Genomic DNA, 18,124 nt, shown 5'->3' on the forward strand with positions numbered 1-18,124 from the left:
GTATTTTGAAAAGTGAATTTTCAAGAATTGGCTTGAGATTCCTGATGATTTCTTGAGCTCTAAACAGAACCTATACATGACCCTTTATGCAATGCACATATCTCAGAAATATATGTTATGGCAGATCCACTTTGGGGGACAGAAACAGAAAGAAATGCATTGACGGAGATCAGAGGTGAACAAAACAATTGTCAACAGCAACAGAAATCCTTTTCAGACGTGGGTTCAATACAATTAGCCGAGGAATCAACTAGGAAAACTGCAGACATCATTTAACAATGCAGAGGGCAAACTAACCTCCAAATTACTGATCTGGCTAGCCTCCCACTCTTCATCCTGAATAAATTTCAGCCCAAGCAAATGTATGGGCCTTGTATCCACTTCTGCACCATTTAACATGTGTCCCTGAGCTTTTTTGGCTCCCAGTCCCACAATGTAATTATTCAACTCACCTTTTTAATCTGCTCCAGTTCTACAATCTGCTGAAAACTTGGTGTTCTTCCAATTCTGGCTTCTATTGCATTTCAAAATCCTTCAAACGGCAGCTGTATCATCAGCTCCCTGGGTCCTAAATTCCCTGTCGCCACTTACAAGTTTCAAGTGTAGAATTTATGCAGTGAAGCAACAGCATCTTAAGCAAAAAATCCCATCAGTGGTTCTCCATACTTTAATAAATCCAAACTCAGTGAAAATTGTTGGGGTTATAACAAGCTTTAAATGGTGGTCAGTATTCCAATCGAGCCACAGAAGTGCCAACATAGTTCAACCTTAGTATAATGTGGGTGCCAGGGACAATCTTGATACCCATGTTATAAGCTGCACGTGTTATAAGTGAAACTCACAATTAATCATTTCTGTCTTGGGGGCATGATAATAACCATGGTATATCTGAGTTCACAACATAATGAGGCTTGTTATATTGAGGTCACACTGCTATCTGAACATTTAGCACTATGTATTAATTAACTAAAATCTAAAAGAGGTTGTCAAGAAGATAATGGAGGGTTCTCATTTCAAGGAAAACAAACATAAGTGAAAAAATGCATTGTTGTCTTCAGTGCACCAGCATAGCCTTTGGCATCTATGGAAAAGAGTTCGTAAAGATCAGGACCTTAAATCTGGCCAAAAGCTCATGGTCTACTGGACAGCAGCGATCCCTGCAATCTGTGCCCTTCTGAATCATGGACTACCTGTACCAGGCACCTCAATGTGTGGGAAATATACAACACTGTCTTTGCAAAATCCTCCAAATCTACTGCCAGGATATACGAAACAACATCAGCACCGTTATCAAGGTAAACAATCCCAACAGTTGGGCCCTAATTACACAGCCAGCTTCAAGGAATAAGCCACATCCTTCACCTGATTAACTCCAGTCTCCCAAAACAGACACTCTATTCCAAGCTCTGTCCAAAATTCCTATGTGGACAGAGGAAATTATTCCAAAATCTTCCTGGAAAAAATGTAACATCCCCACGCAACTGCTAGGAATCCCTGACTTACCACTATTCAAAATGGAGAAGGAATGTTCATTGAGAACTGAGTCCATTCATCAGGAGTACACAAAATCAGTATAAATGGGGGAAGATGTGTATAACCTCCCAAACTACCCACCTGCCCATCCCATCGACTATTTGCCTTCATTCAAGGGTAGAGGTTGATAGATTCTTGGCAAGCAAAGTGCTGAATGGTTACTGGGGAAAGATGAGAATGTGGAATTGATGTTACATTGATGGATGGAGCTGTTCTCCTGGGCAAAGTGGCCCGCTCTTGCTCCTAATTCATATGTTTGTATCTACCTGTAGTAAAGACTGTTCTTCCCACATTGACCTCATCACCTACCTCAGAACCGATAGAAATGGGGTGCAAACAAGTGCCTCAATCCATATGGTTTACCCAAGAAGAAAGAAGAATGGGTATTGGCATGTATAACGGAACTAAACTTAGAGCCTTGAAATCCCTAACCATTGGTATTTGCTCATTTAACTAATTTAAGCTAGAATCAAGTTGGAGAAACTCAGTCGTAATATATTTTTTGTGTTCTCCTGATTTCCATATTTCATCCATGAACATACTGTTCATATTAATAATGAAGAGACTGTAGTAGCCTCAGGTAATCCTGGCAAAAAGGAGAATAATTAGGTCAGGTCCTTGCTCCTCTTCACTATTCAGTGATACTTGTTAGAAATTCATATGTTGTGTTAGGACGAAATTTGTAACTCTAGTAAAAGAACCCTGCTGAGATTATGTAGGGTCATGTGTGAAATGATCATATAATAAAAGCATTGCATTGTCGGAGCATCCGTAGAATAATTCTCCAGCCTAATTCGCCATTTGACGGGGTGGGTCTGGGAGAATTTAGTGAGAAATCTCCAGTGATCAGGAGTACCAAACATGAATTACTGCCAAAAATATGCTTATGTTGGCTTGGATTTGCTTGTGTTAAATCCTTCCTCTTTCACTCATTGCTGAAATTAATAAACTGATAACTTTGGGGTGGTATTTTAAGTCTATGGATGTCTGCAGCAATACTTCAGAAGTGTCTGCTTCAGAAGACGAAACTACCGGAAAAACAAACAGAACCTCGTTGAGAGTGGAAGGTAAGTAAAATAAAAATAGTGCAGGGTTATATCTAATTCTGCTAACATGGTCACCGACTGACAATTATTCAGGGGAATTTTATATCAGTTCATGTGTCACAGGCTGATGAGCCTTTGGCTCTCCATTTGCTGCAGTGTGTCTGCATGAGTTTCCTGACCACAATAGACAAAGCTGTATGGCATTCAGTGCTCAGGTTTGTCCTTAGCCTCCTAAATTGCTTCAGCAACTTCTAATGTAAACTTGAGGAACAAGTTCCTCATTTTCCATCTGGGTATGTACAGCCATCGGGACCTAATACTGAATTTAACAATTTCAGGTAGCCTCTCTGGGATATGATTGTATCATTTTCTTCCAATTTGTTTCATTTTTCTTTTCTGTGTCTGACTGCTGGTTTTCAAAATAATCATTACCTTGACAATTTAGGCTGCACTTCTCTTTCTGTTCTTTCCACATCTTCGGCTCTTTCTCTGAAATTTCACATATGCTTGGTTTCTTATTTTTCCAATTCGGCTGAAGAGTTCTTGGCCCAAAATGTCCACTTTGTTTCTCTTCCCATTGACACTAAGCGTTTCCAGCATTTCTGCTTTGTTTCGGTTTTCCTGCATCTGCAGTATTTTATTGCTCCAATAATTAATTCCAACCTTTATTTCCCAGTTTTCCAATATTCAAGGTTTCTCTTCCTCTGCTAATGATAGATATTCACCCTCCCCTAGTGATACATACGCCTCTTGTTATTTACTAACCCCTTTACTGTCCTCAATCACCTGGCTCTATCACCTCACCTGTTATTTAAACTCTTGTCTTCCGCCCTGTGTTTGTTTTCTGTGCCCAGCCCCTTGTCATCTTAGAACTAATTTTCCCTCTGACTTACCCCACTGATGAAAGTCTGAAACATGAATTCCCTGTACTCTCCACAGGAGCTGCCTGACCTGCTTATTATCTCCAGCATTTCATATTTTTGAAAAAAATGTTACAGCAATCGGGACCTAGTACTGAAAATTTCAGGTAGCCATTTGAAAAAGAGTCATTGGCCTGATATATTAACTCTGTTTCTCTCTCCATAAATGTTCCCTTAGTATTTACAGCAGTTTCTGTTTTTATTTCAGATTTCCAGCATCTGCAGTCTTTTATTTTTCAGATATTTACAGCATATTCTGCTTTATTTCAAATTTTCAGGATCTGCAATATTTTGCTTTTCACTGTAGTTTTGATGTGGGTTGACTAAATTGCAATGGCCATGGGCTTCTAGGGATTGGCAACAAATACACCCATGTCCCAGGAGAGAATACATGTGCAAGAATACTGCTTTCCCTGGAGAGCAGGAGTCCAAGGGGTGACCTTATAGAGGTATATAAAATCATTGAGGAGTAGATAAAGTGGATGGTTACAGTCATTTTCCCAGATGAGAAGAGTTTAAAAGTAGAGGGCATAGGTTTAATGTGAGAGGGGAAAGATTTAAAAGAGACTTGAAGGGCAATTTTTTCCCACACAGAGGATGGTGGGTATCTGGAATGAGCTGCTAAAGGAAGTAGTAGAGGTGGGTATGATTGCAATGTTTGAAAGACATTTCAACAGATACGTGGATAGGAAAGTTTTAGAGGGATATGGGCCAAATGCAGGCAAATGGTGACTAGGTCAGGTGGATAACTTGCTTGGCATGGACAAGGTGGGCTGAAGGGCCTGTTCTGTGCTGTATAACTCTATGACATGGTGAATAGAGCAGGGAAGTGAACTGGGCACTGAGAACGAGAGTTGGTCAGAAAGTGAGAGTGTGCAGAGTATGTGCTCAAGTAGAGTCAGCAGGGAAAATGGTAAATGACAAAATTGAAGGCGCTTTATCTGAATGCATGCAACCCTAAGGGAATGCTGCTGACTGGCACGTTCCAGGCTGCAGGAGTACATGCTGAGGGATGCCCTGAAGCTTGGTGCAGCCAATGCAGGCACTCGGTGGGGAAGGACCACAGTCCAGTGTTCTGCTACTGAACATGGAGGAGTGGAGTCCGGTGTGAAAGCCCACCCAAACAATGGAAAGGTGCATCAAGCCTGGGGGCCACCCAAGTGGCAATGGACTTATGTAAATAAATGTAGTAAATTAGTTTATTATTGTCACATGCATAGAGGTACAGTGAAAAACTTTGTTATGCATGCCATCCATGCAGAACATTGGATTAGGGCAGTGCAGTGAAGTAGTACAAAGGAAAGCAAGAAAAGAATGCAGGATAAAGTATTACAGTTACAGAGAGAAAAAAAACATTATTAGTAATTCTTAGAGACAGAATTTAGATTTTGAAATGTATGAACCAAATGACACTAAGAATTGTGAAGAGTTTTGCATTGTGTTTATTTCTTATATATTTATATATTATAATGAACAATGTGTAGCGACTCACCGTCCGGGCAAGCGAACCGGCTCGGCAGTCAGGTCGCACAGCGTCGGAGCGGCAAGGCCCAAGGTGGCGGCAGGCCTTCGTCTTCCCTAAGCGACGGGGAGAACCCGTGCGTGGGAAAGACTTGATGACGTAGCATATACGTCATTGCCGGTTGCATTGGGCGGGAACAGTCTCCCTTAAAAGGTCCGCGCAAGGCAGGAAAATAAACCAGTTCTGTTCTGAAACTCTACGACTCGTGTTGTGTTCCTTCTGCGGTAGCAGCTGCTACAAATGTTTATTTTTGGAATTAAATATATTGTAACAAGATGTGTGAATTAATGGCATGAATGGATATGACCTCATGGTCATTATAGAAAATAAATGAACTTCAACTAGAGAAACATTTGGTCAGGCCACCTTTGGAGTATTGTGCGCAGCTCTGGTCGCCACACTACCGAAGAGCTTTTGAGAGGGTGTAGAAGAGGTTCAATAGGATGTTGCCTGGATTAGAGTATATGAGCTATAAGGAGAGGTTGCACAAACTTAGATTGCTTCTCTGGAGAGTTGGAGGCTGAGGGGTGACCTGATAGTATATGAAATTGAGAGGCATGGATAGTCTTTTTTCCCAGGGTGGAAACGTCAAAAACTCCAGGGCATAGGTTTAAAGTAAAGGGGCGGGGGGGGGGGGGAACGTTTAAGGAAGATTTGCAAGGCAAGTCTTTTATACAGAGAAAACGTTAGTTGCCTGGAACATGCTACTGGGGAAGTGGTGTTAGCAGATAGGATAGCAAAGTTTAGGAGGCACTTAGATGCATGAACAGGCGGAGAACAGAGGGATGTAGACTATGCACAGGCAGGCATGAGTATTTAGATTGGCATCATGGTTGGCACAGAGCTGGGCAGCAGGGTCCATACCTGTGCTGTACTGTTCAATGTTCCTGTAAAACTCTGCAGCAGGTTGGGTGCAGAATGAGACTGGAGTCAACTTGGAACAACCTCCCCTCCCCTCCCCTGAAATCTCGCGATAGCCGCGGCCCCGGCAGGCGGGCGAGAGCGGAGGAGCCGCCATCTTCTGAAATAAACTAGCGAGGAGCGGCCGAGAGGGGAGAAAGGCAGAGATGTTAGTTCTAACCCGGCGCCTCGGCTCCGGCTGGTGACACACGCCGCGCGTTTTGAACCCCACCCCCCGTCTCCCTTGTCCGGTGTGCGAGGAGCGTTGCTCGGTCTGAAGTTGCTGCCGGAGGCCCTGCGTGCGGACACGTTGAGTTTGCAGCCTCGGCGGCGGCTGTTAGTTTGGGGCCTGTCCCTCTGGATGATCGGGCTCTGACATCCCTGCTTCCCCCTTTCCCCCCTGCAGCAGGGGGGTGGGCTCACAACAAACAGCCCCGGCTCCTTTAGAGCGGGGCAACCCCCCCCCCTTCCCTCCTCTCCCCTCCTCACCCCCCCTTCACTCTCTGGTGAGGTCCCCTCAGCTACTGTTTACCCCTCCTTCCCCAACACGGTCGATCACAATGATGATAGAAAACCTTGATGCACTCAAGACTTGGCTCACCAAGACCCTCGAACCCATGTAAGTACAAGAGTCCGCTGCCATGTACGATGAACCCCCCCCCCCCCCCAATTAAAAAAAAGAACTGGTTATCAGATCCATGAGGTTGCTACAGAAGAAATGCTTCTATTTTTTTCCTCTACGGTGATCTGACTAGGAATTGGGGGGATTCTGCACTAAAAATTGGGTTAGTCTGAAAAGAAATGTAGCTTTAACGTATTTGGGAGAACAGTTCATCGACCTGTCAATAGTTTTCGAGTTTCTCAACTGTAGGAAGGTGGGTTGCATGTGGTCCTTTAACTAGCAGCACAGGTGTGTAGTTTGAGTATGCAATGTTGACTTTTTTTTTGAATTCACAGCACTAAGTATGATTGCAATGTATACTTATTTGAAAATGCCTTCAATTTTTTTTTGCATGTGTTGAACATCAAAAATGCCTACTTTGCAAATTAGGACTGATAAAATCCAAATTATGCAGCACATGTTTATATTTGGCAAGCTTTGTCTTGTTTTTGGTCTTTTGTAAATATCACTAAATGCATTTGCAAGTTGTGACTGCTATTTGCATTTCTTAATATATAAGACTGCCTAACTTACCTGTCATTTGATTGCTTATGGCATAATGATAAAATCTTGATTAAAGTACGCCTGTACAGAGAGAGATTTGTTAATTGATCACGTGGGACCAGTTATAACTGGTCAAATAATTCTTTCCCTTTGTCAAACATCTCCTCTGCCTTGTTAATTTTAGATAACGCTAGATTTAAAAATAAATAAAAATGAATATTAGAAGTGTTCAGCTGAGTAGACAAGATCTGTGGAAGAGAAAGAGAGTTAGTGTTTCAGGTTATTACTCTTTCATTGGTTAATCCGCCAGAAAGATTTACCATTGTTTCTCTCTCCACAGATGCTGCGTGACTGCTGAGCATTCAGTCTTATTTTAAATTTCCAGCATCTCTTTTATGTACTATATTAGAATGTTATATGTCAGCGATAAATAATAAATGTGATCTGATTCCTGTTGCTGCTCCTACCTCTGGTAGTTTAAGCAGAGAGTACATAAATTATACTCTACAATATAATCTAAAACCAGTATGTGAATAGATATTTTAATACATTTTTACATGCTTTCCAAAATCTGACATCTCAAGGTATCCTTGGTGTGGTTATCTGCAAAGAATGCGACAGAACGTTGCGAAATAAGAATTTCAGAAAGTAAAGATATGTACTTGTAAACTTTGTCTTGCCTTTTCCAGCACTATGCACATGAAAATCAATATTTCCCACAATGAAGTGCTGTTATACCAAGTTGAATTGTACCACTCAAGAAATTTGACAGGGCATTTCCTGCTGTGAATTGTGTATGCGTGGATAAGCCATTTTCTGTATCAAATGTACGCGTACTGGAGATGTTGCATGTGTAGTTGGTCACTGTTGCAACCTTTCACCCCCTATCTTGCCAAGAATCTACCCATCTCTGGATTAAAAACATCCAAAGACTCTGCTTCCATCACCCTTTAAGAGAGTTCCAAAGACACACAAGCCTCAAAAAAAAATTCACCTCATCCGTCATAGATCCCTTACTTTTGGAAGTATCCAGCTGTGACCACTGGAAACAATGTTTCAGAATAAGGAGTGAAGAGTTGAACCCAAATATGTATCAGGGATGACAATGCTCATAGATTTGATTGTTGGCAGGAGAAATTAGGTGTAATTATGCATGTCTGTCTTTGTGCTGTCACCATTCTTTTGTACAAGTTTTATTTCAAAAATAAACTTTATTCATAAAATATATGCAGGAAATCCAATACAATCAGTACACGTTCATGGTGTCATCAAATCAACACATTCATTCACTATCAAGCCAATATATTCAATTTATAATGCACGAAAGCTGCTGTTTTCTTTAGGTGCTCAACATAGTGGGCCTCCCTGAGCAATTTGCAGCCAGATGCTAGGAACCTGATTGAGGCTAGGTCCCCTTTTAACTCACGTTGTCACCAGTGTTCCTTTGGCACGGCACCCTTCAAGCTCACGACCCCCATTACAATTGCCACCCCTCCCTTTCCCCCAAAGTAATCATCTAATTCTAAGTCTATACTGCTTGATTACCCAAACTCTCTCGACCAGAATATCCTTCCAATTCAGCCCCTCCTGCAGGCTTAAACTTGATTTCATTTGTGATGCCTTGGGCCTCGGGCTACTGAATTTCCATGTGGCTGCCCGTGATCACAAAAGATCGTTTGCATGCTGCAGAGCAGCCATGTAACTTACCATTAGAGAGAAAACAACAGAGAATGCTATAAACATTCTGCAGGTTGAACAGCATCTGTGGAGAGAGAAACAGTCAACGTTTCAGGTCAGTGACCATTCGGCGATGATGAGGAAATTCTACTACATATTTTCCTTTGTCATCTAACCCTGTTTATTTAGTTTTCCCCTTCGATGGTAAGTAGCAGCATAGTGGTCTGTTCTGTTATTGTTCCCTTTTACTCTTCCTTTCTAGCTGCTTCCCTTTGCCCTTATTTGCTTTAATTCACTGTGCAAATTTAAAGCATTTCTTTCATGCTTCCCCTTCTATAATTGACAATCAACTACATTAGAAATCCACTATCTAACTGCCAAGTTGGCCTCACCAGCTTGATCCATTCTTCAATTTAAAGTCTGCAGACTTGAAGTTACCACTTTGGCTCCTGTCATCCTTATACATATTTGGGTTCAACTCTTCACTCCTTATTCTGAAACATTACTTCTGGTGGTCACAGCTGGATACATCATAAAACAAGGGATCACCCATTTATGACAGATGAGGTGAATATTTTTTTGAAGCCTGTGTGTCTTTGGAACTCTCTTAAAATATAGTGAAGCAGAGTCTTTGGATGTTTTTAACCCAGATGGGTAGATTCTTTGCAAGATAGGAGCTGAAAGGTTGCAGTGGATGGATAGGAATATGGAGTTGAAGTTAGTCAGATCAAGCACAATACTATTAAATGGAAGAGTAAAATTAAAAAAAGAGCCTACTCCTGCTGTTAATTTGTGCCATCGTAGGTTGCAGCAATATCATTGAATACTCATTTCCATTTTTTTATAACCATGATTATATTTTTCTTAAGCATGGATTAGAGGGCATGTGCTATCAGGAGAGGCTGGACAAACTTGGGCTCTTTTCTCTGGAGTGGTGGAGGCTGAGGGGTGATCTGTTGGAAGTGTATAAGGTTATGAGGGGCATTGATAGGGTGGACAAGCAATATATTTTTCCCATTATTGGGCGATCCAATACCAGAGGACATGCATTTAGGGTGAGGGGGGTAGGTTCAGAACAGATGTGAGGGGTACATTTTTTTTACTGAGAGAGTGGTGGATGCCTGGAATGTGTTGCCTGATAGGACGGTGGAGGCAAATTCATTGGGGGCTTTTAAGAGGGGCTTGGATGGGCACATGAATGAGAGGAAAATGGAGGGATATGGGCATTCTCTAGGTAGGAGGGATTAGCTATGTTGGCACAACATTGTGAGCCGAAGGGCCTGTACTGTTCTATGTGGCTTCCTTGAGCTTAAAGTCAAAGTATCTTGATATATTTCAGTGATGAAGCCCAAATGATTTTGCTTGCCATTTTATTCTGACCATTATAATGTACCATTTTATGCATAGAAAGGGAATTGTTAGACTATAAGAAATATTGAACTGTATCTGGTCATGGTTTGCACAAAGGTAACAAACTAATCAATTTTAATAAAAACAGATAATGTTATTAAACTCAGCAGGTCAGGCAGCATCTGTAAAAAGAAGAGCAAAATTAACATTTCAGGTCCAAGATAGTTTGTCCATGTGCCCTTGAGTTGTGCATTGTAATTACAGGAGCCACATTAGCATGCAGTGTAACTGTAGTAAAGTTAAGAGAAATAAAGGACTGCAGATGCTGGAATCTAGATGAAAACTCTCCCTTACCTGCATCTACCTATCACCACCTTGTGCCCACCCCGTCTCCCCTCCTTTGTCCACCTATCACTGCTGTGCTTTTCCCTCCTATATATTGGGCTTCCCCTTTTCCTGTCTTCAGTCCTGAAGAAGGGTTCTGACCTGAAACATTGACCGCCTGCATTTCTCCATAGATGCTGCCTGGCCTGCTGAGTTCCTCCAGCATCATCGTGTTTTTCATGTAGTAAAGTTAATTTTGCTATGTCATTTCTATAAAAAGTAAGATCATATATTTACAATAAATAAATTTGTGCTTATAAGGGTCTTTGGAGGCTTTGGTTGTTATAAATGATTTGCAGTCTTTGAAGTACTTTTGAAGTGTTGTTACTGGTAAATGCACTCAGTGCGAGCTCCGACAAACAATAATCCAATAATGACCAGGTAATTTTTTTTGACAAATTCATTTTTCAAAAATGTCACAGGTTTTTTTTGTCCGCCCAAGAGAACAGATGGGGAATTTCCTCTGAACTCCTTGTCCATCTCCCAATAATTCCCCTAATAGTAGTGCATCATTTGCTCAGTACTGGAATGGCAACCTTGCCTTTTGCACTCAAGTCATTGGAGTGTAATTTGAACCCACAATCTTCTGAATCAAGGATTCTGATGCCACTAGCTTAGTCACCTGTGACACACCTCTGTCACCCCTATAGTCCAAAAAAAATCTGCAGCTTAATTCGTTTGTTTCCACAGCTCTGTTGTGGAGAGAGTTCCCAAGGTTCATGCAGAAGAAATTCCTCCTCACCTCCATCTGTAATTCTAGAACTATGCCTCCAAATGGTCCGTTAGTAGAGTTGTTGCATATCTGTTCCTGCAATCTAGGTTCAATTCTGATCTTTGGTACTCTGGTACAATTGATACTTTGGTACATTTACTTTTTCTCCCTGTGACTGCTTAGCTTTCCTTTGGCTGCTCTGGTTTCCTCCCTAACCCAAAGATCTGGGTTGATAGGTTAGTTGGCCACTGTAAGTTGACCCAAGATTATAAATGAGAGGTGGAATCTGAAGGGGATTGGTAATTGGTTTATTATTGTCACATGTACTGAAATACAGTGAAAAGCATTGTTTTGCATCCCATCCAGCTAGATGATTCCAAACGTAAGTACATCGAGATAGTACAAAAGGAAAAACAATAACAATGCAGTGCTAGAGTTACAGAGGAAGTACAGTGCAGCTAGGCAGATAAGGTGCAAAGGCAATGACGAGGTAGATTTGGATATCGAGTTCATTTTAATCGTACAAGTAGTCCATTCAAGAGTCTTATAACAGCAAGATAGAAGCTGTGCTTGAGTCTGGTGGTGCAGATTGTCAAGCTTTTGTATCCTCTGTCCGATGGCAGGGGGAGAAGAGAGAATGACCCGGGTGGGAGGGACTTGTATTGTGTTGGCTGCTTTCCTGAGGCAGTTGGAAGTGTAGTCAGAGTCATTGGAGGGGAAGCTGGTTTTCATGATCGACAGGGTTGTGTTCACGACTCTCTGCAGTTTCTTGCAGTCTTGGGCAGAGCAGTTGCCATACTAAGCTGTAGTGCATCCAGATGGGTTGCTTTCTATGGTGCAACCGTAAAAATTGGGGGTCATCGGAGGCATGCCACATTTCCTTAGCTTTCTGAGAAAGTAGAAGCACTGGTGTGCTTTCTTGGCCATAGCGTCTATGTGGCAAACTGTTGGTTATATTTACACCTTGAACCCTGAAGTTCTTAAGCATTTCCGCCTTGGCACCATTGAGACAGACTGCCCTGCTTCCTGAAGTCAATGACCAGCTGTTGTGTTTTGCTGACATTGAGGGAAAGGTTGTGTCTTGGCACCATAATACTAGGTTCTCTATATTCTCTGTCTCATGGCTGTTTGAGATCCAGCCCACTGTGGTGGTGTCATCTGCAAATTTGTAGCTGGAGTTATAGCAGAATCTGGCCACACAGTCATGAGTGTTTAGGGAGTAAAGTAAGGGGCTGAGGATGCAGCCTTGAGGAGCACCAGTTTTGAGGATAATCTTGATGGAGGTGTTGCTGCCTGTCCTTATTGATTGCATTCTGTTGCTCAAGATGTCAAGGATCCAGTTGCAGAAGGAAGTGCTGATGGATTTTGACTTTATGGGAATACGGGAAGGATAAAAATGAGATTAGATTAGGATTAATTAAAACTGTGCTTGATGGTCAGTCGGGCCTGTCTTTATACTTTATGACAATAATTCTTCATTCTCTCACAAGGCAGAACATCCTTGCAGCATCTATTTAGTCAAGCCTCCTCAAGCTCTTATGTTTTAGTAAAAACACCTCTCATTCCTCTAAACTCCAGTCAGTACAGGCCAAACTTGTCAACCTTTCTTCATAAAACCAAAATTTCATCCCAGAAATTAACCTACTGAACCTTCTCTGCACTGCCTCCCAGTATATATCCCACCTTAAGTAAGGAGACCAAAGGTACCTGCAGTACTGTGTATATGATCACACCAATACCCTTAACATTGCAGTCAGACTTCTACTTATGTTTTCCATATTCTGGTTTCCATATTTGCAATGTGGGCCAACAGTCCATGTCTTTCTAATACCTTGGTGCACTTTCATGATAATTTTGTGTTTCATGTACAAGGACATAGATCCCTCTGTTTCACAGTTTAACCACATCATAATCATTTACAAGGTTTGTTATAAGTACAGTCCCATTTTTATCCAAGTGTTGAAATTAGGCCTGATATAATTTATCATTTCAGGGTCCAAAGTTACACCAAAACCTTCTTAAATGTTTTAGATGAAGATTATTTTGCCTGAATAGAAGTTGGATGAGAGGATTACATTTTGAGCTTTTGAGAAAGTAGTAGAGATACAGGAGAGCATTTCAGAGGTGCTGACACTTCCTATGGACTTAATCACAAGGAACCAAAGATGACTATATAATGGGAATAAGTATCATTTGGTCCACCAGTGGCTTCTGCACCACCTCGGGTCTCTGGATGGTGGAAATGTGAGATGCCTGCAGAAAGCTCCCTGTCAGAGAAATTTGCCCCATGACTACACTGATGTGTAGTACTTTGGATTAGAATGAAGAGTTAATGCATCACTGAGGTACAAGTAGATTGCCCCTTTTCCATCTGCTTTTTGGGATCTGGACCTCTCTGGGAAGTCCAATGTTTCTTGTCCATCATGAATTGCTCTTGAGAAGACAATAGTGAGTTATTGATAAATTCATCAAACATGAACTCAACTTTAAACGTTTAGTAATTTTTCTGGGACATGACCGTTGCTGACAGGAGCAGTGTTCATTTCTCATCCCTAACTGCCCTGGAGAAGGTGGTGGTGAACCACCTGGAGCTACTACAGCTCTTCTTCTGAAGGTCCTCCCATATTGGTGTCATTTTTGAGGTGAGTTGCATGCCACAGAATACCCAACCCTTGAGCTGCTCTTGTAGCCATGGTATTTTTGGCTATTCCAGTTGAGTTTATGGTCAGTGGTGATGCCCAGAATATTGCTGTGCGGGTTTGGCAACAGTAATGTCAATGTATGTCAAGGTTCATTGGTTATATTCTTTCTTTTTGGAAATTGGTATTGGTTTATTATTGTCACTTGTACCGAGGTACAGTGAAAAACTTGTCTTGCATGCTGATCGTACAGGTCAATTCATTACACAGTGCAGTTACATTGAGTTACTACAGAGTGCATTGCTGTAGTACAGATAAAAACTATAACAGTACAGGGTAAAGTGTCACAGCTACAGAGAAAGTGCAGTGCAATAAGGTGCAAGGTCACAACCAGGTAGATCGTGAAGTCATAGTCCATCTCATTGTATAAGGGAACCATTCAATAGTCTAATCACAGTGGGGTAGAAGCTGTCCTTAAGTCTGGTGGTAGGTGCCCTCAGGCTCCTGTATCTTCTACCCGATGGAAGAGGAGAGAAGAGAGAATGTCCTGGGTGGGTGGGGTCTTTGATTATGCTGGCTGCTTCACCAAGACAATAAGAGGTAAAGACAGAGTCCAAGGAGGAGAAGCTGGTGTCCGTGATGCGCTGGGCTGCATCCACAACTCTGCAGTTTCTTGCAGTCCTGGGCAGAGCAGTTGCCGTACCAAGCCATGGTACATCCAGATTGGATGCTTTCTGTGGTGCATCGGTAAAAGTTGGTGAGAGTCAAAGTGGACAAACCAAATTTCTTTAGCCTCCTGAGGAAGTAGAGGTGCTGGTGAGCTTTCTTGGCCATGGCATCTACGTGATTTGACCAGGACAGGCTGTTGGTGATATTCACTCCCAGGAACTTGAAGCTCTCAACCCTCTCGACCTCAGCACCGTTGATGTAGACAGGTGCATGTACACCGCCCCCTTTCTTGAAGTCAATGACCAGCTCTTTTGTTGACATTGAGGGAAACGTTGTTGTCATGACACCATTCCACTAAGCTCTCTATTTCCTTCCTGTACTCCGCCTCATTGCTGTTTGAGATATGGCCTACAATGGTGGTATCATCTGCAAACTTGTAGGTGGAGTTAGAGCAGAATCTGGCCACACAGTCATGAGTGTGTAGAGAGTAGAGTAGCACTTTTATCTCATGAATATTACTTTTCACATGTCAACCCATGCATGAATATTGTCTGGGTCTTGCTGCATGCAAGTATGAACTGTTTCATTTGTTGAGGAGTTGCAGGTTAGATTGAACATTGTGCAATTATCACCAAACTGTGATGAAAGGAAGTTATTGATGAAGCAATTAAAAGGGGTTGCGTATAGGAAACTGCCCAGAGGAACTCTTGTAGTCATATCCTTAGACCCTTATTTATAGCTCCCTAAACTGTTGTGAGAAATTGGAGATACCACTTGTATATTGAATCAAGGAAACTAGAAGCAAAATTCATGACCACTCCTAGTCTAGGTTATTTCTTGGAGCGCGTGAATCTTTACCTTCTTCCTCCATTATCCAATTGCCTAGGATATCATAGCATGGAAACAGACCCTTCAGCCCCTCAAGTCCACACCAACCATCAAACACCCATTTGCACTAGTGCCTTTTTATATATTCTCCATGTTCTCCCGTCACCTCCCCCCAACCCCCCCCCCCCCCCACCTCTCCAAGATCCTGTCATTCACCAACATACGTGGGACAATTTATAATCTACAGTGGTCAATTAACCTACCAACCTGCATGTTTTTGGTATGTCGGAGAACATGTAAACTCCTCATAGACAGCACTGGAGTTCAGGATTAAATCCAGGTAGCGGTAGTTGTAAGGCAGTAGCTCCACTAGCCCTTGTGCCACCCTAACAGGGAAAAAATAGATGTACGTGAATCAGTGGTGATATTGTCAATAGCCTTAATGATGTGATTCCTCTGGTAGTATATTGCAGAATTTGTGGTTGGCTGTCATTCAAAGGCAAGATTTTGTTGAAGGTTGTGTATCTTCACCCGAAAGGTTTGCTATATATCTTGATTTTTTGATTTTTTATTCTGTTTAATATGTGTATTGCATAGTTTGGTTTATGCTGATGTTTAAAATCCACAAAACTTCTTTCTTTCTACCTTTTCTCACTGTGTGTATACCTTTTTTTAACTTCATTACTGCTCATGTATGTACCAAGAAGGAGTAATGATGTACCTTGACATTCAATGGCATTACCATTGCCTAAAACCGCCATCACTGGAGTGGGAGGAGTGATGGTAGAGATTACCGTTGACCCGAAATTTAGCTGAACAGACATGCCGTGCAAAGAGGGCAAGTTAGATTATCTGTGAATCCTGCAGCATGCTTTCTCTCATGACTTCAAAACTTTTCCACTATTTACATTACAGGAGTGTTGTGGAATACTCCATTTTCTTGGATAAAGACACCTCCAAAAACAATCAAGAAACTTGTGTATCATCCAGATAAGAACCCCGCTGATTATTTTCACACACACACACCAGCCTAAAGTTGACTCTCTCCTGCCGCTTCCCCCACCGGTGGTATATTGGTTGTAACGGGTGTCATCCACAAAATACACTGCAGTTACTAGGCAGGAAATTCCTGTGCCCCTCCAAAATCATGACTATCTGGAAGTGCCAGAGCAGCAGTTTCTGCAGGTTCCCCTTCAAGTCTCTCACTACCCTGACTTAGAAATAAAATTAGAAGTACTAGAACTCCCTACCCATCAGCACTGTGGAATTACCTTCACAGGAAACAATGCTGTGGTTTGAGAAGGCAGCTTGACACCACTTTCTCAAGGACAATCTGAGGGATGCTGATTATAAACTGGCTTTGCCAATGAAGATTTCAAATGTCAATATTGTCTGCTTCAACCAATTCCTGCAGCACTGAGTTCGCTCTGTCTTTGTAATCTCTTCCAGCCTGATGATCCTCAGCCATCTGTGCTGTACTAATTCTGGTTGGTTCCTTCGCAGATTTATTGACTTAACTATTGGCAACTTAACTCATTTACCAAGAGCCACAGTTTCTTAATGCCTTCTTCATTATCTCTTTGCTTTAAGATCATCCTCTTTAACCAAGCTGTTGGTGATCTGTTCCAGTATCACATTGTGTGATTCAGTGTCATTTTTGTTTTACAGTACATACAACATAGTTATTATTGCAAATAGAGGTTGTTGCTGTATTATTTATTCCTGCCACCCTCAAGGTTCCCCTGAATTCTTTATTTAATCTAATAGTGGTTGCTCCATGATTCTTATTACTAACTCAGAAGTATTACTAACTTTACCACATCCTCCACAAAACTACAACTTAATTTTCGACTGGTTCTCCTTTGCACAGAAAATGCCTCCTGAAATTTATGTTGCATTTATTTCTGGCAGTGTCCTTTCTGCAGGCAATTCTCTGTTAATTTTGTGATTATGGAGCATAACTCTGTATGTTACTCAAAAATGTGGTCTCACCTATCTATAGTATAATGGTACGTTATCTCCCTGCTTTGACATTTAATTTGAACTGTTGTAGACATTTGCATTAAGGGATTTTTTGTGTCTGAACTGCCAGATTTAACCATATTTCTTGACTTCTAATAATTAAGTGGCTTTTGTTAAAATGAGCCACCTCACCCTTGTGTTTGTTTACATTTGTCATTTACCCACCCGTTCAGCAAGCCTCTTCGTGTTATCTTGTAGTTTGGTGCAGTCTTTTATGTTATTAACTATGCCCTAGTTTGGCAACACCTGGAAATTTCAAGACCACACCTCAAATTCTTTAGTGTATGTATACAGGGACAAACAACTGTGGTCAAGCATCTTTTTCTGAGGTGCCCCAAGTTTACCTGCCAAGCTGAGGAACCTTGCTTAACCTCTGCCCTCTTTGCAACCACCTTCCAATGCATTCTGCTATCTGACTTCACATTTGTCACGATAAACCTTTCAATGTTTGAATTTTCAGGAAGTCCATATGTCAGGCCTTCTTCTATTTAAAACTTTTGTAAACTGCTAGTTTTAACAATTACCTGACTGTGAATAAGCATTTGTACCTTTATGGTTGTCGTTTTATTTTATCATGTACTTGATTTCATTTAGTCGTGACATGGGAGAATGAAACATTTTATGTGTAAGCAATTTTGAATCTCGGGTCTTCATGTTAATTGGCTAGGTTATATGACTGTCTGAAATTGCCTGTACATACTTCCATTTCTGGTTGCAGAGACCTTTGAGATGGTGGGACTTGCCATCATAAAACGAG

The 18,124-nt window shown here is 41.6% G+C and overlaps 1 protein-coding gene across 2 annotated transcripts in view; it reads left to right on the forward strand.

The window, feature by feature from the left end:
• The first annotated feature begins 5,998 nt into the window (after window positions 1–5,998).
• rbm26 (RNA binding motif protein 26) overlaps window positions 5,999–18,124 on the forward strand; it is a 71,296-nt gene continuing 59,170 nt past the window's right edge. The window contains exon 1 of one of the 2 annotated variants that reach the window (XM_052026302.1): window positions 5,999–6,540. In XM_052026302.1, coding sequence (XP_051882262.1) covers window positions 6,482–6,540 — 59 coding nt within the window. In that variant the 5' untranslated portion in view covers window positions 5,999–6,481. The remainder of the gene's footprint in view (window positions 6,541–18,124) is intronic. The other variant, XM_052026303.1, reaches the window with a different exon arrangement.

Source organism: Pristis pectinata, chromosome 11, assembly GCF_009764475.1.
Source record: "Pristis pectinata isolate sPriPec2 chromosome 11, sPriPec2.1.pri, whole genome shotgun sequence".
Lineage (NCBI taxonomy): Eukaryota > Metazoa > Chordata > Chondrichthyes > Rhinopristiformes > Pristidae > Pristis > Pristis pectinata.